Source organism: Rhineura floridana, chromosome 8 (genome assembly GCF_030035675.1).
Source record: "Rhineura floridana isolate rRhiFlo1 chromosome 8, rRhiFlo1.hap2, whole genome shotgun sequence".
NCBI classification, from domain to species: domain Eukaryota; kingdom Metazoa; phylum Chordata; class Lepidosauria; order Squamata; family Rhineuridae; genus Rhineura; species Rhineura floridana.
In genome coordinates, this window is record NC_084487.1 from 120,483,841 (window position 1) to 120,505,988 (window position 22,148).

The 22,148-nt window shown below is 42.6% G+C and overlaps 1 protein-coding gene across 1 annotated transcript in view; it reads right to left on the reverse strand.

The window, feature by feature from the left end:
- The window catches only part of GRM3 (glutamate metabotropic receptor 3), a 61,409-nt gene that overhangs the window by 2,824 nt on the left and 36,437 nt on the right, over positions 1-22,148 (reverse strand). Inside the window, exons 3-4 of the mRNA XM_061637874.1 lie at positions 5,234-6,300; positions 3,959-4,133 (exon numbers count right to left, since the gene is read on the reverse strand). Coding sequence (XP_061493858.1) covers positions 3,959-4,133; positions 5,234-6,300 — 1,242 coding nt within the window. The remainder of the gene's footprint in view (positions 1-3,958; positions 4,134-5,233; positions 6,301-22,148) is intronic.

The window sequence follows — 22,148 nt, forward strand, 5'->3', positions numbered from 1 at the left end:
TTGCCTTCATGACTGTGCAATTTCAACAGACAGGAATGTAAATATTCCATTCATGTTCAGATCCTGACACTTTTCTTTTTTCTTTTTAAAGAGAGTGTTAGCCACTGGTTGCATCATCCATCAAACTCCTTTGGCCTCCTTAATGTCTCTTATCACAGGCCCTGTAATTGGTATGGTACATGGCAGGCATCTTGCAGGCCACATTGGAGTCCCCTAAAAGGCTGATAAGGCTCACAGATCTTACATTTAAAACACACCAGGGCTGGATATGAGGTAAAAGAATGGGAACAAGGAGCAGGTGCCATAATAGACTGGAGAATCATTTGAGATGTAGATCACTCTGTACAAGTTTTATCCGGATCACCCTTGTATGAACCTATAATAGTCACTCTCTTCCCTGCTGTTTCAAGATCTTCTTTGTGACCATCAGTGGTAGTTGGCGCCCCTTGGGACTGGTAGGGCAGAAAGCAGGGAGGCCAAGCATAGGTGGAGGCAAAGCCAATCACTGGCAGAGCCAGCACACATGACCGGTAGCACAACTCATTCCAGTTTTGCCCTCATCCTTTTCCCTGATGAGTTTCACAAGAGCAACCCTGAGATGAAAAGCTATGTGACAGCCAGTGCCACTCAGTTGTTTACTGGTTGTAAATACAAGGCAGGCTGGTGTGGGCAACCGAGCATCCACTGGTTACTGTAGGAGCTGGCAGAAACAGATTCTGTTTAACATCTATATGAAGCCTTTGGGAGCTGTCATCAGGAGATTTGGGGTGAGGTGTCAGCAGTACGCTGACGATACCCAGCTCTATTTCTCTGAATTGGGAGAGGCTGTGCAAGCCTTAGACCGCTGCCTGGACTTGGTGGTGGGCTGGATGAGGGCCAATAAACTGAGTCTGAATCCTAGCAAGACGGAGGCGCTGTGGGTTGGTGGTTCCTGAGTTCAGATAATTGGTCAGTTGCCTGTTTTGGATGGGGTCACACTCCCTCTGAAAGAGCAAGTCTGCAGTCTGGGGGTGCTTCTAGATCTATCTTGGTCACTAGAGGCCCAGGTGACCTCAGTGGCTAGGAGTGCCTACTACCAGCTTTGGCTGGTAAGACAGCTGCAGCAGTCTCTAGACTGGGATAGCCTGACCACTATTGTCCATGCACTAGTAACCTCCAGGCTGGATTACTGTAATGTCCTCTATGTTGGGCTGCCCTTGAGGTTGGTCCAGAAGCTGCAGCTGGTGCAAAATGTGGCAGTGAGACTGCTCACTGGGGCAGAGTATCGCCAACATGTCACCCAGCTGCTGAAAGAATTGAGCTGGCTGCCCATTTGCTACCAAGCCAAGTTCATGGTTCTAGTTTTGGTGTACAAAGCCCTATACAACTTGGGACCAGGATATCTGAAAGACTGTCTTATCCCTTATATACCCAGTCAATCACTGCACTCTGCAGGTGAGGGCATCTTATCAGGAGGTCCGTTTTGCACAACATAGGAAACGGACCTTTAGTGTGGCAGCAGATACCCTGTGGAACGCCCTACTCTTAAATATTAGACAGTCGCCATCTCTGTTATCTTTTCGGCGCCTATTGAAGACCTTCCTCTTTCAACAAGCCTTTTAAGTTGAGACCTTATCCCAGTCTGTGTCTGTGTTGGAATTGCTTTTTAATATGTTTTAAAACTTTTTAAAAAACAATATTTTAACCTTTTTTTAAAGATGTCTTCAAAGCTTTTAAAAATGTGTTTAAAGTTGTTTTGTTTTAATATATTTTAAAGTCTGTTTTTATTATGTTTTAAAGTGTTTTTAGTGCTTTTGTTTGCCGCCCTGGACTCCTGCTGGGAGGAAGGGCAGGATATAAATCGAATGAATGAATGAATGAATTAATGAATGAATGAATGAATGATGGCTCCTAGTAATTACTGCATTGTTTTCAAGGTGCTTATAGCCTGGCCACCTTATAATCCGCTCCAGAATTTTCCTAGGGATTAATGTCAGGCTGACTGGTTTGTAGTTCCCTGGTTCCTCCTTTTTGCCCTTTTTGAAGATAGGGACATTAGCCCTCCTCCAGTCATCCAGCACTTCACCGATCCTCCATGATTTTGCAAAGGTAATAGACAGAGATTCCAAGAATTCTTCAAGCCAGTTCCTTCAATACTCCAGGGATGCAGTTCATTGGGCCCTGCAGATTTGAACTTGCTCATAGTAATTAGGTATACCTTGACCGTTTGTCTATCAGTCTCAATCCTGCCCCTTCAACTTCACGTTTCCCAGGAGTGTCATAGACCTCTTTTGGGAGAAGACTGAGCCAAAGTAGGAACTGATCACTTTTACCTTTTCCTTGTCATTTGTTATCATTTTTCCATCATTGAGTAGCTGCACCACCATTTATTTTCTCTGTCTTTTTACTATGGCTGCATCTGAAGAAAGCTTTTTTGTTGCTTTTAGCATCCCTCGCTAACTTCAGCTCATTTTCAGCCTTAGCCTTCCAGACACCATACCTGCAATTCTGAGAACCTTTCTATACTCTTCCTTTGTGGCCTGGCCTTCCTTCCACTTCTTATATATGTCCGTTTTTGTTTTCTGGTCATCTCTAAGCTTTTCATGAAGCTACATTGGCTTCTTCTGCTGTCTTCATGTACTAGGCTAGAGTATGCCTTTTTTGTGTGAAACTCTTTTGTAGCCCACTTTGAAAGCCTCTTAGGCACATAAAGTGGGATATATGTATTGAAAGGAAGTAAATCACTTGATCAATCAAACTATCACAGTTGATTAAATCAGCTACTGTTTCAGTTGACTGAACTACCAATTATCACATTCCTATCTTTAATAGATATAAACTGAGGTTGAAGCTTGCCCAAAGGGACGCATGGATCCTTGCGCTTTGAAGCCTCAGCAGTTAATTCACTCTATGATGTCCAGCACTTTCATGCTTGTTGAGCAATAAAAACATACACATTTTTAAAGCTTTTCTTCAGTTGTGTTCCATTCATGTTGTTTGAGAGTTAAAAAAAAGAGGAAACATTGTACATCCTTATTTCCTCATGTATCTATATACCTCTTTAGTAAGAGAGCCATCTGTTTTTTCTGTGTTGTTAGTAACTGCACGGCAGGCAGAAATTCAGCAAGTGAAGTATTTCCACATCACTGCATGCCAATCCCTGAGCAAAGCTACACCCTTTGGATTCCTGGCTCTTATGCAGCTGCTAGCAAGCTGTTTGCTTTCCTAGTGTCTGGAAAAAAAAGTTTAGCTTGCAGCTCTTAACATTTTTTTAGTTTGTAATTGTGTCTGTTTCATTTCCTGATTTTGTGGCTTTTTTTAAAAAAATACTGGCGCTTTTTTAATTCTTTTGCTTTCAATAGTGGGTGTTTTAATTGCTACTTTTAAAAAGAAAAAACCCTGTGCTTATTTCAAAATTCAATTCATTTCAACCAGGGCTGGGGATCCTCAGGCCCAGAGGCCAATCTCTATCTGGCCCTTGGGCCCCTTTCCAGGCCATATTTCCCCCTCCTTGCTTTCTCTCCAGGCATCCCTCACCAGCCCTGCTTTGCGTTCTCCTCTAGTCCTTTGGCCTGGCTGGAACATGTCCTTGAATTGTGATCATGCTGCTTATTTGCCTGGATGGAGGCCAGGGAGAGGCGTAAGGGTATGCAGTGACCAGTCTCCTGTACAAAAGTAGAATTCACATGTGCTGTTCTGCCCACTTTTGCCTCTGGTCCTGCCCACCACCACTAGTGTGCAACCCCTGGAAGGTTTCCCAGAACAGAATGCGATCCTCCAGCTGAAAAGGGTTCCCTGTCCCTGATCTCAACACTGCACTGATACTGACATTATGGATTATATATGTGACATTTGTGGTGTTTGACTGAGATTGAAGGCTTTTATGGGAAAGCAGTGGAGAAATGATGAATCCAGAAAGGAGCAGCACTGGGATGACTCTCCTGGGGGAAAAAAGGTGACAGTTATGAGCCTTAATTACCTTGGGAATAAGTGGTTCCTGTCCCACTGACGCTGAACCTGTTGAGATGCAGTCTGTGTGTGACCACATTCTTCTGCGGCTGGAAGAGGACGATATGCACTTTGGGGGCAAACAGACATCCCAGGACAACAAAGCCACTCAGACTTACAGAAATGCACATGGTTGTGGTCTGAACCTGCATGGAGAAAAACCACTGCAAAATCAGAGGGCCAACGGGGTGGGGTGGGGATTTCTGAACCATCATTTCATAAGAACATAAGATGATGTTGGATGGATTGTCCAATGGATCATACCAAAGACCCATCTAGTCTGGCATCCTGTTCATCCAGTGGGCAACCAGATGCCAGATGTGTGTACAGTAGCACTAGGTTGTTCCCAGCAACAGGTATTAAAAGACACACTGTCTCTGATATTTGAGGTAATATATCGCCGTTATGATAGGTAGTCACTGATAACCTTATTCTCCAGACAAATTCAATCCCTTTCAGAACATAAGAGTAGAGGATCAAAAAAGACGCCCTGCTGGATCAGATCAGAGGTCCATGTGGTTCAGCAGTTTGTCTCCAACAACAGATACATGCCTTCTTGCAAGTTTTCTGCAGGCAACAGACTTTCACTATTGTTTGTCCTTTAGCAACTGATGTTCAGAGTCATGCTGCCTCTGAACTGTATCACCCACATATTTCACCCATGCTTATACGCCAGGCTACCACCTCATACATGCATACCCTCCAGCACTACACAGATGATGATGCTTGTGTACATGCATTACTCTCATGCCAAACTATGTATGATGTTAAGTGTGCTTAAGTTGTATGCAAGAGAGTTCAGTCAGCTTCAGGAATGCAGGGCATGGGGAGGGGAAATGTAATCCTTTGTCCTCCTCGTGGTCCCAGCAAAATGTTTCCCCTTAAAGCTGCTATTTGCATCGGGAGGGAAGCTTTTAGAGTGGTGGGTAGTGATTTTCATTGGGACCACAGCTGGAGGAGGGCAAGGGTTAAAAAAAACCCTCCCAATCCTGATCAATGAGATGCATTTAGCATAATGTGTAGTCTGGCTTTAAGATTCAGTGCCGGAGGTCCTGCCTACCCACTACACATTGCTGAAGGCCTTTCTTTCTCTATGCAATAGCTTGCCCCACACTGGCTTGTGAACCGGAAGGGGTGGGTGGGTGTTAGTAAAAATATCACACTTTCCTTTTTCAGTCTGAAGAATGTTTAACAAAATATATAACCTCACAACAGATGTGGTTGAAATGATGGTGGAAAGACTTACCCTGTAGTCACTTGACGTCACGTAAAAGATCGGCAGAAAGGCCAGCCAAATAATGCACGTCGTATACATTGTAAAGCCAATAAATTTGGCTTCGTTGAAATTTTCTGGGCACTTCCTTGTTTTGAAGGCGTACACAGTGCATAAGACTACAAGGATGACATCATACATTAAGGAGATTAACATACTAGAATCCTTGACATTGCACTTCAGTATGACAGTCTGCCTTTTCTCAGGGAGGGTGTATCGGCGAGTGCCCGGAGCTTCCAAAATCAACCACACAGACACCACCACAATCTGCACCATGATGAGACTCAGGCAAATGAGAACCTGAGAACGTGGGCTGATGAATTTAGGCCTCTGAGCCCCATTCTTTACCCCGTTAAATATTCTGGCAATGCAGTTTGTTTTTGTCAAGAGGGCAGCATAGCAAATGGCAAACGAAGTGCCGAGGCCCAAGCGGCGCAAGGTGCAAATGGCTGGTGAGGGCTTGGCAATGAAGAAGAATGTCATGCTGTAGGAGAGGAAGACTCCAAAGAGGAGTATGTAGCAGAGCTCACGACCTGAAGCTTTGACCAAGGGAGTGCTGTTGTGCTTTACAAAGACCCCCACAACTAAGAAAGTACAAACAAAACCCAGACATGCAATGGTCACGGGACCTATGGCCCAGGCATCTTCCCACTTGATGTAATCTTCTGGTAGGTCATAACAGCTGGTGAGATCAGCAGCGGGCCATCTCCCGGGTCCACAGTCTGAACATGTGAATTCATCAGCCAGGTACTCAAAGGAATCACAGGGAATACAAATCCAACAGCAGACATCTCCTGGCTGCATGTTCTTCATCTCATTGGGTCGGCAGGGATCACTGCACTGCGCAGTGGGAACAAGGTCTGTGGACCAATGAATGGAGTCTACATCGAGGGTCAAAGTTTCTGCCCATTGGCCAATCTTTACATAGGAGTATTTACCGCCATTTTGCTGGAAATTGAAGATATTGTATCGGCCTATACCATCTCCATAAACATCAAACTTAACAATGTTGTCTGCAGATTTGGAAGAACTGAATGGAGCTGCCAGAAATAAGAAAGAAAAAAATAATGTTTCTAGTCTATGTATTTTTCCATCTTTTGAAAATGCATATAAACAAGTTCATTTTTGAAATGAAACTTAAAACCAGCAAATAATTACTTTTGTGCAAAAGTATATTTTCCCCAATTATTCATATAGTTACGATGCTGGTTTCCCCCCCCCCCAGATCTACCTGTATCACCATTGCACATCAGAATACAAAGAATCAGCTATGGTTAATAGCATATAGGATTGGTCCAGCTGTCCTGATGAAACAAATTCAGATAATTCCAGAGAAGAGTCATCAAAGTGTTGCCTCAAACTCGGTTGGACCTGAAAATAAACTGTTGAGGCTTCCTCTTTCCTTCATTCATAAGTACTCAGTAGAGATGCCAGTCATCCCGGATGTTACATGTCTGAGGACTACTTGCAACTGTGACACTCTTCAGAATGCTCACAATAGCATCACAGGTGCAAGGAGTCCTGGGACATGTCCATCCAAACTGAGTACTTGGTAACTATGGAAAACTGTATGTCCTGCATGCACTGGATGCTGATTCTGGGATGCTAGAAAGAAAAGGGGGCATTGCAAAGAGGCCTCCCAATTGCTGTCACCATTGCTGCTCTAACTAGTACATTTTGGGTGAAGAGAGGGGTGAGCAGAGGGTCTCATGGGCAGACAGCAGAAAGAAATTGGAGAGGTGTTCATGCCTCATCATGATCCCAAGTATGTTTTGGGGAGCACATTGGGATTTCCAAATTTTGGAATGTGTTGGGGGGAGGGAACAAGCTGGTTTTTGGGGGGAGATAATGCTGATTAGCTGAACCCATTCTGAATCATGCTGAGGGGAATTTGTACATCACCAATAATTTGTAGTCACTCTTATCCTGTCCCCTGCTCTCCTGCCGAAACTGCTATCAGTAACAGGCAAGGCAACCACTAGATTGCTAAATATGTAAGAATCTTCCCTTTGACTATTATAACTGGGCATTATTCTTTCTCAGTTTATTATTCTGTTGCAATTGGGCATTTTTCATTCTTCATAACTCATGAAACAAGGGAGAAATTTTAAGATAGCAAGTTCTCCTTACAGTTTGATATCTGGTTTCCCAGCCCCGCCTTTTAGCTGTTCCTAATCTGTATCATTCTGTTTGACCCTGATCTTTCCAAGTACCCTCTCCAGCTGGGGCCTGGCATGTATTGCTAAGGGACTTGCTAGATGGCTCTGTGTGTTTTGGTGAGGCAACTGTGTAGTTTGTTGTGCTGAAATCACTGCCCAAAGTGAGATGGTTTCAAAATGCGGTGGTGGGGAACCTCCAACCTGTGGACCTAATTTGGCCTAGCACAGGTCCCAGTTTGGCCCACGAGTCCACTCCCCATAAACTTCACCCACCTAACCTACCCCACCCCTAATGTCATATGTGACAAGTAAGAGCTTAAAGTGAGCTCCTGATTGTTCCTTTGCAAGCAGGGCTCTATTTCACCACTGATCAGCTCCAGTAGGGAGTGCCTTGTCAGGAACTTCCTAGAGCAGCTGAGGAGGCCTGCATCCTCTATTTGGAAGACGTGCTTGGGATTCAGATGGATTCCTCCAACTGGAGCATTTTTTCCCTTGGCATGCATCTCCAGAGGGAAAAATGTTCTGTCTGGAGGAAGTGGTTTGCATCCAAACAGACTTCAAAGGGGCACTGCGTAACTACCAGCCAGCTGATCGGGCACTCCCAAGGCCAATACAGTAATCTAAGAACATAAGAACATAAGAAGAGCCTGCTGGATCAGGCCAGTGACCCATCTAGTCCAGCATCCTGTTCTCACAGTGGCCAACCAGGTGCCTGGGGGAAGCCCGCAAGCAGGACCCGAGTGCAAGAACACTCTCCCCTCCTGAGGCTTCCGGCAACTGGTTTTCAGAAGCATGCTGCCTCTGACTAGGGTGGCAGAGCACAGCCATCATGGCTAGTAGCCATTGATAGCCCTGGCCTCCATGAATTTGTCTAATCTTCTTTTAAAGCCATCCAAGCTGGTGGCCATTACTGCATCTTGTGGGAGCAAATTCCATAGTTTAACTATGCGCTGAGTAAAGAAGTACTTCCTTTTGTCTGTCCTGAATCTTCCAACATTCAGCTTCTTTGAATGTCCACGAGTTCTAGTATTATGAGAGAGGGAGAAGAACTTTTCTCTATCCACTTTCTCAATGCCATGCATAATTTTATACACTTCTATCATGTCTCCTCTGACCCGCCTTTTCTCTAAACTAAAAAGCCCCAAATGCTGCAACCTTTCCTCGTAAGGGAGTCGCTCCATCCCCTTGATCATTCTGGTTGCCCTCTTCTGAACCTTTTCCAACTCTATAATATCCTTTTTGAGATGAGGCGACCAGAACTGTACACAGTATTCCAAATGTGGCCGCACCATAGATTTATACAACGGCATTATGATATTGGCTGTATTATTTTCAATACCTTTCCTAATTATTGCTAGCATGGAATTTGTCCTTTGAACTTTGATAGGTGTCAGTCATCTGATGTCATTATGATAGGTGATTGACAGATGGGCAGAAATACCCACCTTTCAAAGTTGGCACGTGGAGGTGGGAGAATTGGGGATCTGTTATCTGGATCCAATTCTCCACCCCTGGTTTTGAAGGAAATGGATTGGTTTCAAAGTTGGAGGGAAAAAAGGAAGTAGGATGATTGGGCTAGACTCTAAAGAAGTGGAATGGGCATAGGTCTAAGAAGTAGGGTGCCTCAATTTGAGAAGTTAAAGGGAACCCTAGATGACTTTCCTTCCAGTAACATTTCCTTTGCAGGGAATGGGGCTCCCATGCCATATTGGAATGTAATGTCAGAACAGGGCCTTAGTGTAGTAGATTTAACAAAATATGTTTTTTGATTAATGGTACTGTAGAAAACCTTGCCTTACACATGGAAGTCCGAACAGGAGTTATTTGCCCTTTTCTAGCCATGTGGTTCTAATATGGTGCTGACAAAAATATAATACTTCAGGAAGATTCTGTGTAAGTTGCTTACTGACCTGTTCATCATAAGAGTTATTTGGAGTAATATAGTTTCAGCAGAAGGTTCTGTTCCCTGAAGGTTGTTTCTGTCATAATTTGCCATCCCTCAGTCATCTCATTAATTTTCTTGCTTAAGTTCTGCATGTGATAGCAGTTCATTGCAGTATATCATTAAAGGAAATACCTCATTACATTTACTACCGGGTTCATTTCCTACCATGCTGTAATAAACAACTGGAGAGCACCATCAAATCATCAGGAAAGAAACAGGGATACTAATTATAGCTGATAATTGGTTGCAGCCAAACTTGTCTCCTTGATGAATTTGTCACATTTCCAGATTACAGTTTCAGACATATGCCTAACATGTGTGAGGTGTATGTCAAAAAATAACATGTCAGGTATGAATGAGTCCTTAGCGTCCCCCAATGGCAAAAGATTTTCTGGCTACAAGATTTTGTCTTGATAACTATCATACTTCCCATGGCTTTGGCACTTATAGAAACTTCCTTGCCAGTGTCCATCCAGCCCTAAGGTTGTATCCAAGACGTATTTATTTTTATTTTATTTATTAAAAACCTTTATATACCACTAATCATCAGCATGTCTAAGAAGGGTAGGTAAAAATGAACCATATAGAAAATAAAACAAACATTCATCACAAAACCAAATGCTGCTTACTCTTTATGTAAGCTAACTATACATTGAATTCTTAATGAGCTCCTGGTCATTGGGTCCTGCACAGCAAGAGAGATGTGAAGCTTCTCTGCAAAATTTTCACTTTCACATTTTGCATATGCCTTTTGGGATGGGGATCCTTTAACATCCATATGCACTTATTATGTAGTAGTATTTAAGATATGCAGATTATACCATACTACTAGCAGAAACCAGTAATGATTTGGAACAAATGCTGATGAAAGTTCAAGAGGAAAGCACAAAAGCAGGACTACAGATGAACGTCAAGAAGACTAAAGTAATGACAACAGAAGATTTATGTAACTTTAAAGTTGACAATGAGGACATTGAACTTGTCAAGGATTATCAATACCTTGGCACAGTCATTAACCAAAATGGAGACAATAGTCAAGAAATCAAAGAAGGCTAGGACTGGGGAGAACAGCTGTGAGAGAACTAGAAAAGGTCCTCAAATGCACAGATGTATCACTGAGCACTACAGTCAGGATCAGTCAGACCATGGTATTCCTGATCTCTATGTATGGATGTGAAAGTTGGACAGTGAAAAAAGTGGACAAGAGAAAAATCAACTCATTTGAAATGCGGTGTTGGAAGAGAGCTTTGCGCATACCATGGACGACTAGAAAGACAGATAATTGGGTGCTGGAACAAATTAAATCAGAACAGTCACTAGAAGCTAAAATGATGAAACTGAGGTTATCATAATTTGGATGCATAATGAGAAGACATGATTCACTAGAAAAGACAACCATGCTGGGCAAAACGGAAGGGAGTAGAAAAAAAGGAAGACCAAACAAGAGATGGATTGATTCCATAAAGGAAGCCACAGACCTGAACTTACAAGATCTGAGCAAGGTGGTTTATAACAGATGCTGTTGGAGGTCACTAATTCACAGGGTTGCAATAAGTCGTAATCGACTTGAAGGCACAAGTCATTTTAGTATTTTAGCACGTGTTTTAAATTGTTTTGAATTTTTCAATTGTGTTTTATATTGTTTTTAAAAGATGTGTTTTTAAATTTGTATATTTGTTTTAATGTTTTTAGTTACTGTAAACCACCCAGAGAGCGTCGGCTATGGGGTGGTATGTAAGTACAATAAATAAATAAATAACAACAACATTTGCAGAAAATAATGGCTAGGAAGTACCTGGTCTCAGATGAACTAACCACAAGAAAGATGCATCTTGGTTGCTAGGGAAAAAGGAAGGGCAAACTGTGGAGATTCTAAGGACTACTAGAAATTAAGATAGAAGCAGGAAAAGTGCACTAAAGGGGAGGGGAAAACAGAAGATTGTTAGGACCCCAGGGATTCCTATTGCCTGATGTTGAAACACATCAATCACAGTCTTAACTTCACTCGGCTGAAAACACTGACAGTCTGGAGCCGCCAGCCTGGCTCATTTCACAGAAATTGCTTAGAAGGGCACCTGCACATTGCTTCATTACTTTCCTTCTAGGAGGGCTAGAGATTTAGGCTTTTTTAAAAAAATGAAAGCTCAGAGTCTGGGCCTTCATGGGTGACATGGTGCCTGCAGGTGCCACGCTGATGACCCATGATCTACTAAAAATGTACTAAGAGAATCGATGATATCTGAAAAGGAATTATTTCAGTTTAGTCCTCCATAGTTGTACCATCTACAAACCAGACAAGCTAAAACACAAACCTTTTTAGCCCCGTTGACCTCCAGAGATCGAAAACTGAATTTTTGAAGAGCCAGCAGTGTAAGGAGAATGCTTTACATTTGTCATAATTAAAACTAAATTAATGAATCAAGGAGAAATTTTGTTGTTGTTAACATGTGACTCTTTAGAAAAGCTACCATGGTTGGAGAGAAAGTGAGGCAAATGTATCCCTTTACTTGGTTGAAGATCCCTGACCAATTGTTATCATAGACATGTGACGATCATTTCACATGTATTTCCTTTGGGCATGATATCTGTGTAATAGATAACCACATGAAACTCAGTTTCATGAATGGGTTGCACATGACTTTTATTTATTTTATTTATTATTTGATTTATATCCCGCCCTTCCTCCCAGCAGGAGCCCAGACTTGAGCTGATCAGGTGCATTATCGGGATAGGAGCTGAAATCACAACAAACCCATCCTCAGCTATAGTTTCCACATGCAGTATCACCATGTGGTAGGGAAATGGTTGAGTTTACTTCTGGTCACAGGAAACAAGAGAGAGTTTTCTCAGTTCACAGATTCACATATGGTGAGATGTGCATGCAGATCACTTCCATGCATGGACTTTGCTACATATTCCAATTGAGAGAGCAGATCCAAATGTGCAAAGGGATGCATACATGGATTGACTTCTGCCATTGAAAGCCATTGGGTCAGTCAGTTCTGTTCTGTACATGCACTGGACATCTCATGCTTCAGTCAGTTCACTGGTGTGTGTGTATGTGTGTGTGTGTAACTTGCAACGCCATCTTATACCCTATTACATACCTTGAATTTTGAGGAATGCAACCTGAATGAAGACAAGGTTAACCTTAAATTTGTATCCTATTTCCACTAACTGCCATTCCAATTTCCATCACACATCCTTTTTTTCGAGGGGAGGGGATGACTACAGTATAATTAAAATGGGGGAAAGGAATCAAAACTCAATAGAGTTTTTTTTAAAAAAGAAACAATTCTGTTTAATTTATAATTCCCAAATTAAAGGAACCTACTCTGAGATTTTAAACATTGATGCCTTGGGGTTGATAAGAGTCATTTAATTTAAAGTTATTCATATTGGGAAATAACATGCAAAAGGCAGCAAGCATTGTACACTAATTTATGCTAGCAATCATATTCTAATTACAAAGGAAATTAAAAGCCTATTTTTTTCATCAGTCTCACTCCACCTCTTGGCCTTTTAGAAAACCACAAGGTGCTCCTTAAAATGCTTTTCTGATGACAACTCCAATTAATTGAATGGAAGGTGGGCTGGCAAATGTGTTTAGAGGGCCAGGTTTCATACGCAAGAAGGACCTAGTTCTACTGTGAAGAAGGTTCTTGGCCTGAGACTGATCCTGTATCTTTAGGAGAAGAGAAAGTCAGCCAAGTGCAGGTGTTCTTGCAACTCTGTAATGGGAAAAACCACAAGGTGGAATTCTCCCTCCCCCCTCCACAACTTTTAAAGATACAGAAGACCTCTTGGTTGCCAGGCCCAGCCTCCAAGAGGTCTTCTGTATCTTTAAAAGTTGTGGAGGGGGGGAGGGAGAATTCCACCTTGTGGTTTTTCCCATTACAGAGTTGCAAGAACACCTGCACTTGGCTGACCTTCTCTTCTCCTAAAGATACAGGATCAGTCTCAGGTCATGGACCTGGCAACCCTAGTGTGGAAGGAGGAGGAGGTAATATAGGATGGTAGGAAAAGGGGGTGGAAAATCCTTTCCTAACTTCCAGAAGATGGCAAAGTTCAACAGGTTACAAGTTCCTATGCAAAATGAGTGCCTAGCCTGCTTAAAGTGTGTGAATTCCTTCACTTAGGAAAAACAGGCTTTGTCTTAGCCCAGCAGCAAAAGAGCCCTCAGAGAAAGAGAGATTGTGGGGTGGGGGGGTGGAGCCTATGCACCCAGTAGTTTTTAGAACGGTTTGTGTTTTTCTTTATTGCTGTAGGGCTTTCTGAGTCAGCTGTGCAGGCCCCAGTGAGTGTCAATTGCAAGCAAGCCTTTGTGAGTTCCTACTTCAAAAAGCCAAGACAAGTTGTGGAGAGTGAGAATTCTGTAACTTCAGAAGAAGAGAGTGAACCTGATGACAGTATCCTACCTACATCTTCAAGCGGTTTGGTAGCAGCAGGAGATAAACAGGTAGATAATATGCTTTAAATTGGATTCCTGCATTGAGTAGGGGTGTTGATTCAATGGCCTTATAGACTCCTTCCAACTCTGCTATTCTATGATTCTACATCAAGTAACTCAAGCAATATCTCTGACACTGAGAAAGAACAGTCAAATGGTGGCACTGATAGAGAAGCAGAAAGCAGTATTTAAGCCTGGACAAATTATTCTATAATCTTAGAAGGATGTGTGTCTGTTAGAAGGTGTGGATGTGACTATTATGAAAGGAGCCTGCACTTCTGAATTTGCCCCTACACTACTGAAGCATGTTCCCCCTCAACTCAAAGGATATGACTGTGGCTCGAAATGTCTGAACTGTCCCATGCATGCTCATGACTTGACTACAGCACTAAATGAAGTCATGCATGTGTGACTGGACCACAACAGTTCTAATGTTACAGCTATGATTTTTATGTTATTTTATGTTACTCTAAACCAGGGGTGGCTAACTTTTTTGGGTTGTCTTTCATTGACCCATGGGCATGCGGTCCTCTAGGGCCACATGGCAAAGTGGGCATGGCTGAAGTCTAAAACTGGGCAGGACAAAACCTTTTGGCATCACAGGATCACCACAGGAGACCTGTGGGAGTGGTCAGTAGGGATGGGCGAATATGTCAATTACAGTTTCTCTCAGTTTCTAATTTTTCCAGTCTTAAGTTCAATTTGCCACATTTCCACATCAGTTTGTGAATTATTTTGGTAAAAATCCCTCATGAAAATTCATCAGCATTTTAGTGCGAATTTCTAATATACACATTTTGTATGCAATTTTGCCTAATAGACACACTTTTGCAAAGCGATTTCCCCCAGTATATAATGCATTTTTGTTATTTTCATTAATATGTGCATTCATATGCACTTTATCCTAGTGTATGCATTTTTGTACACATTACTGGAGAACGTATTGCAAAATTCAGAGAAGTGCAAATTTCAAAGGATGGCTGTGTTTCAGTTCTTGTATTGTTTTGGATAGCGCAGATTATGTAAATTTGCCTTTAAAGGTGACCTGAATCAAATTTCTCCCCTAACCCTAGTGGTCAGTCATTTAATTTTTTTAAAATGACAAATCTGGGGAGTCTTGGGTGCCCTGACAAAAATCCTCTTGGGGGTCTGGATGCAGTCCGTCAGACACAGATTAGCCACTGTGGCCACAAACACTGTTTTCTTATTTCACACATTCAGCCATCAGTCATCAAGTGCTGAAAAGTGTATTTATTATTTTATTTAAAATATTTCTTAACTTCCCTTAAGTCAAACCATCCCAGGGTGGTGCACAAAACTGTGGAAAAATATTAATTCACACAACACATAAATGCAATTTAAAAAAGGAATAAGCATAACAAAATCAAACAAAAATAAAAGACAAGTCACAGCAAACACTAAGTCAAACAAAACACACACCTCCCCAAGACCATCACTCCAAAAAAAAATATAGCCAAAAATGACTGGGCAAATAGGAAGGGCTGCACAAATCATGTTGTAAGCTCTCACACACTTCCTTCAGTATATATATATTTATTTGATAATATTTATTTATTGCTTACATTAAAGAAATCTCAAACTGGTTTTTAAAAGTAAAAAAGCACCGATATTGTGCTTTATTTAAATGGAAATGATTGTTTCAATTAATCAGTTAGAAGACAGCTGATTAGTCAACTTGCAGAGAAATATCTGTGAGATAGTCCCACCGTTCGAGGTGTATTTGGATAATCTGCCCGAGGAACACAAGCAAGGAAAGCTGTTGGGGGGGGCTGGGAGAGATGAGGGTAGTTTCACCAGCTGGCCAGTGTCGGAGGATAAGGTGGTGGGTGAAAATGCTCTGGGCTGAGCTAGGGGGCAGAGGATGATCACTACTTTATTTATTTATTTATTTTATTTTATTTTATTTATATACCGCCCTAAGCCCGAAGGCTCTCTGGGCGGTGTACAAAAAGATAAAAAACAAGCAATATATAAATACAATAAATACAATAAATAAAAAAATCAAGAAAACAAAACAAACAATAAAAGAACTAAACAGCATCCAAAAATACAAATAATGATGAAAATACCATTAAAACACACTTTAAAATGCCTGGGAGTATAAAAAGGTTTTCATCTGGCGCCGAAAAGATAGTAACGTCGGCGCCAGGCACACCTCATTGGGGAGGCTGTTCCACAGTTTAGCTTAGATCACTAGCTTAGATGGCTTTGAAAAAGGTGGCTTTTAAACTTCATGGAGGAGATGGCTTAGACTGAGAGCAGAGGACCCCTTTCAGCCCAAGAGTTGCATAACCTCCTGGGGGCCACATGCTGAGAGTGGGCAGGGCCAGAAACAAAAAGGGCAGAGCAACAAATATAATGTTTACCTTTGTACATGAGGGCAGTTTATATACAGACTCACACAGCCCTCTCTGTCCTCCATCCAGGCAAGCAAAATGCATTATCGGCATTCAAGGACACCTTCCAATCAGGCAAAAGTACCCAAGGAAGATGTGAAGGAGGGGTGTGGCGTAGGGAGAGATGGTGTGGTTGGGTGTGGGGTGTGGTGTAGGGAGAGATGGTGTGGTTGGGTGTGGGGTGTGGCGTGGGGAGAGATGGTGTGGGTGGGTGTGGGGTGTGGCATGGGGAGAGATGGTGTGGTTGGGTATGGGGTGTGGCATGGGGAGCTTCTTCAGACAGAAACTGAAAGAGAAGCTTGGAGGGCCATTTAGTCCCTCGGCCTGGGGTTCCCCACCCTTGACTGAGATGGTGTAGTTGGCTTTTAAAATTCATGGAGGATGGGTCTATCAATGGCTATTAGCCATGATTGTTCAATGAAACATTCACGGTCAGAGACCTCTGAATAGCACTTGCTGCAGTCAAACTCTGGACTCCTCTTGGACTAAATGGACCTTTGATCTGATTTTGCAGGGCTCTTCTTCTGGGAAGTTAGGAAGATAATGTCATATAGGTAGAGAATTAAATTGGGACACAAATCACCAGGGACCGTGAGCCGAAGTCTGCTTATGCTCCTCCTCCTATGAATGAAAATAGGCATGCTTGAAATGCTGCACATGTTAAATCGCTAGCAAGCCTGCAGATGGCACTAGAGAATAGTACGGCATCTATGCTGTGTAATTAAAAGAAAAAGAAATAGTAGAGTTGGGAATTGCAAATGGATTTGGTGAACTGGATGAGTTTTACTGTTAGCCGTCTTGGAAGCATTTGGGAGAATGGGTCTAGTCTGAGTGTTTGGTTTCCTCATCTTTGGTAGCCAAAATTGCACCGCACTCTCTGAACTGAAATAGGATAAGAGAGGGAGAGAAGAAATGTAGCCCCTGTATTGTTTTTCTTAAAAGCAAAGTTTTATCTTTCTTGTACTCTTCTAAAAGAGAGTCCTCTCCAACAAGGACTGTATTTAAAGCCATTTCCCGTATTACACAGAGGCATGCCCAGGTTTGCCATCAGATAATTACCCAATAGAGAGCTGTGGCCAATCATGGTCCCTTGATTACCTTTAGCATGAAACACACGTTTGTTGCATTTATACGTTACACTTTAAGCATCTTAGATGTACATGTAAGCATATGTGATGTGGCTGAAATTATGGCTCTAGAACAGTATAAAGAATGCCTACCATATTCCATTTCCTCTTAACTTGAGCCTGTACACCATCCAGAGAGAACCATCTCTTCTGGCAAAATGAGGTGAGATCTCCTTTATACTGTATTTCAAAGCAGCCATATCTGAATTTAATACCAATACTTCACCTAAAAGTAGATCAGGAGAGGGTAGGGAGCTGAGATATGACAGCTTGTCTGCCTAGTGAATCTGTGAACTTTTTGGACAGGGTCGAGGTGGGATCTGAGGTGATGACTTCCCATTTCACAGCATTTCTCTTAGCCACTGTATTAGATCACCTGTCTAGATCTCGCTACCCTCAAGTTGCTCCTCAGATCGATTGAGATGCAAGTATGTAAATGTGGCCTGCTAATGCTGGGGTGGGCAGAAGGTAGGTTGGGATCTACTGACAGAGTTCTGGGAAATTTGCACTAGATGAGAAAGAGTTTTGGATTCCCAGTTGGCTAAGAATTGAAGCAACTAACAAAACCCACTTCCCAGTTAGGTTGCTAAAAAACAATGCTTACGGAAAAAGCAGAACTGTATCTTTGTGTGAAAAGAGTTGTGGGCTTGGTTCTGGTATTGATCACAATGCTTGGTGCTGCCCTGCTCCTTAATTCTTGACATAGGTTGGCTTGGGCTGTTGGATCTCAGGTTCAATAGAAAACAAAAGTAAATTCAATGAGCCTAAAATTTGCCTGCCCCTGTGCTCGTGGATGATATGCGCAATCATAGTGTTGGGTGCCACCCCAATCTCTGAGCAATGAGAGATCTCCAGGGGTCCCTGTGCTTACCCAGGGGTTTGGTTTCCTTGGAAAGAGGATCAGCAGAGACTGTGGTGTCTTTATGAAATATGGTTTATTTATTTATACACATTCCAACCTGAGCTTAAAATGGAGGGGTTCAAGGCCTCAGCAGTCCAATTGAGTTTGCATTTTCCATCAGGCCTACAGGAGGCACCCTAAAGCCTTGGTGCAGGGAGCCAGCTTCTCTGCCTGCCTCCAGTTCCCAGCCTTTCCTCAGACTCAACTGAAAACACAAACCTCTCCTTGGCCTCAGGAAGGGGGGGCGGTGTTCTCTTGAAGAGTTTCAATAACAATAGGATCTCCCTGGCTTATTCGCCAGTTAATGGGCACTTGATAGGCCCATTAACTCACCTGGCCACTCCATTAGACTAACAAAAGGAGATCTGGCCAGCAGAGCAGATTTCTCACCTCCAGGTGCAGGGTTCCAAATCAGAGGCTGGAAGGGGACTCATAGCAACCATCCATCTCAACCCCAAACCCATAACAATATCTTAATAAGACTTTTTTTGAGTGACTTGAGAAAGTTGTGGGCTTCATTCCAGACAGTAGGTTTCTTTAACTAGATCAGACATAGGGACCCTTGTTCAAGCTGAAAGGCACTATACAAATATTTTAATAAATTAAGTATAAACAAAAGAAATACATGCATGGACGGGAACACAGAACAAAACACTCAAAGGGCAATATTTGGTATCCAGCAAAATACTATTTGTGAATGCTGTGTGAAATCTTGTTTCACAAGTGTGAAAAATAGCTTTTGGAAGTTTTTGTGGTATGATTAGTGAAGAGTGATATAACTCTTCCATGTCCATGCCATTTTGTGAAAGTCTCTTAAGGCATAGTCCAAACTCACACCTTGAGTTTGAGTGCCAGCTGTGTATGGGAAAGAAGATCAGTGCAGCCCTCAATAGAACACCCTTTCCTTCTTCCCCTTCTTTCCTGAAGGCCACATTCACATCAGACATTTATTCTGCTATTATTCCATTTTAAACTGCCACAGATTTTCCCAAAGAATCCTGGGAAGTATAGTTTGTGAAGGGTGCTGCAAGTTGTTAGGAGACCTGATAGAATGGTCACCAAACTTCAAAAGCATTCTCATGAAGCATTTAGGTGTAACAATAGCACATCATTTGTATACACTGCAAATGCTTGTGCACATTGTGATAGGAAAAAAGAAAATCATAGATCAGGTCAGGAAAAAAGATCCCACAGAAGAAAGAGTCAGAAATCTTGGGAGCGCAATGTGTTGTGTGGCTTATGACAGTAAGCAAGATGTTACAGTAATGGGGGGAAAAGCTAGTGTAGATCGGGTGAAAGACCCTGAGACTTGGAGGTAGGAGCCTGGAACGTAAGGGTGTTGTGACCCAGGTTGGGCGGGGAGGCATCAATGAGGGTGACACCGACTTTGAGTACTGGGGTGACGAGCTGGGGGAAGAGACTAGTAGCCAGGAGAGCTCACAGTGCACCCAGACCCCTGACACTGTCAGTTCAACTCCCCCCCGATCCTGGCTGCCCTGCTGAAGTGCAACCTGAACTGTCAGAGACTGCTCCATTCGAGACTGCTCCATTAGACACACACCCCTCGCCTGCACCAGAGGTGTTGCCTTGTCAACTTGACATTCCCAAGCCGAGCGCCCTGCAACTTCCCACGCTTGAGCAGACAGATAGCCTCCACCAGTCGGAGGAGGAAGTTGAGATCCATTCCCCATCAGCCCACACCTGGAGGCTTCAGAGGTGGGAAGTTCAATGGATGGAGTTAAGGAGGATCCTTTGTTTATGCATGAAAGCTAAGCCTACTTAAGTTGACTCAGGTAGTTGCTGAGTCAACATTTGAGAGCTGCCAAGTCATGCTTAGTCAGTGTTAGTTCAGGACAAAAGTTCCTTGAAAGCATAGAGATGTTAATGAGCTGCAAAGCTTTTGATGTATCTGTAACCTTAATAAAAAGAGAAAAAACCACAGACAGGTCTGTGACTTTGACGACGGGCAGGACAAAGGGTGCCACACAGTTCACACACGGATCTTTATGGGGACAACACCTGGTGGATCCTGGCTGTACATGATGTCTCAGGGTGGATCCTGATGGATATGTGGATAGAGCTAACAGCAAAAGTTCTCAAATTTAAACAGAAAATAGATGTTCTCTTACCCTGAGATTTTAGTACTTTCCCCTGAAGCCCCTGTGATGGATGCTAATGCCATAAATCTGCAAGTGAAGCCCTGAGACCTAGAATGGTTGGGAGTGTACACATTACACAAGGTGCATGTTCTGTCTACAGCATGTAAATTGTATACCCTCTTTCACACTTGCAAAGCCTTCAGCACTCAGAGAGAGAGGTCAAGGACCACTGCGTCACATTAGTTTGCTTCCTAATACTTTGCTCCACTGAATCAGTTCAGGAACAATCCTGCGGCTTCAGAGGAAGAAAGACAGAAAAGGACGGTTGATGTATTGTTTCTTTGCTTAAAGGCAGGGGAACAGACCCAAGGAGAGACTGAAGGTGAAAAAAAAGGGCTACAGAATTCTTATAAAAAGGGCATTAGTAACACCAGCCTAAAATTCATTAAAATTCTCAGCCTTGTCTTTTTCTGTCTTAGCCATGTGGATTTGTCAACATATAGCTGAGAGCACCCTTTGATTCAACCCTAGGTGAAGTGCCCTGGAGATAACACACCATGTGGGAGACTCTTCATCTGTAGGATCTCATAATCTTTGCACTCAGTACAGTATGACATTTGCCAGTGAAACAAAAAGATGACATAATGATGCTTGTAATTACAATAATAAAACAGGCAGCAGGAAAGGCACACAAAGCCTGTGCTTTAGAAGATGTGATTCACTGAGATTTCTGTTTCTTAGATGAATGAATTGAAAGCTGGAATAATGGTTCAGCTATCAAAGGCACCCATGAAAAACAGACAGAGCAATCTGCAGATGGGTTAAATGGCATCATTTGAACCTCAGTTGCCTTTGTCTCCTTGCGACTCCCTTCTCAGTTTAAGCAGGCAGTGTGGGAGCCACTGCAGTGAATCTTCCTCCTATGCCACTGAGATAGGTCACAGGGAAGGAAGGATCCCACACTGTGATTTCATACCGCAACACCATGTCAATGTTGCTCCAGGGGGTGATTGTCTTGTGGTCTGTACTATTCCAAAGTCCAAGTGGGGAGTTACATTTTGTATGTAACTTCCCCCAACATAGGGGGGAAAAAACCCTGGGTTGTAGTCACTTAAGTCCTACTCAGAATAGACCCATTACAATGAATGGACCTTAGTCATGTCCATTAACTTAAGTGGATCTATTCTAAGTAGGAGTAGCATTGAATACTAATCCTCTACTAGATAAAGAGAGCTAGATCAAACTAGCTCACAAGAGAGAGTGCTACTGTGACTTTCTTCCAGGTGTGCTAATTTACTATAAGCAAGGACTTTGTTTCATTGTGAGTGAGCAGTCTGAAATGGAACACTTCCACCTTCTACCACTGTATTCTGTGAAATGTGTGATCCAAGAACTTTCTCGGAATAAAAGGCAAGCTACATGTACACTTTTTGCATGTAATAACAGAGTCCTGATGTTATTTAAACAAAATATGTTCTCTCTGTGTGATTTAGGATGGAGAAATGGGAAAAATGCTTAATCATTTCAACACCCCCTTCTTTTCTGCTCTATGTAACCCACACAAGTGGCTCTTCCCCTGTTGAGTTCCAGACCCATTGCTCTGTTGGGTTCCAGATGTTCCCCTTCTGAGATGTAGAGTTTTGTATTTTGATCAGGTCTGCTCAAGTGAATTTGTTGAAAATATAAATATTCAAAGCAGAGGAAGTGGAGATCAAGAGGCGTCATGCTGTGCCAAGAACTTCAAAGTTCACTCATTGAAATATGCTGCTAGTAAATACCTCTTTGCACCG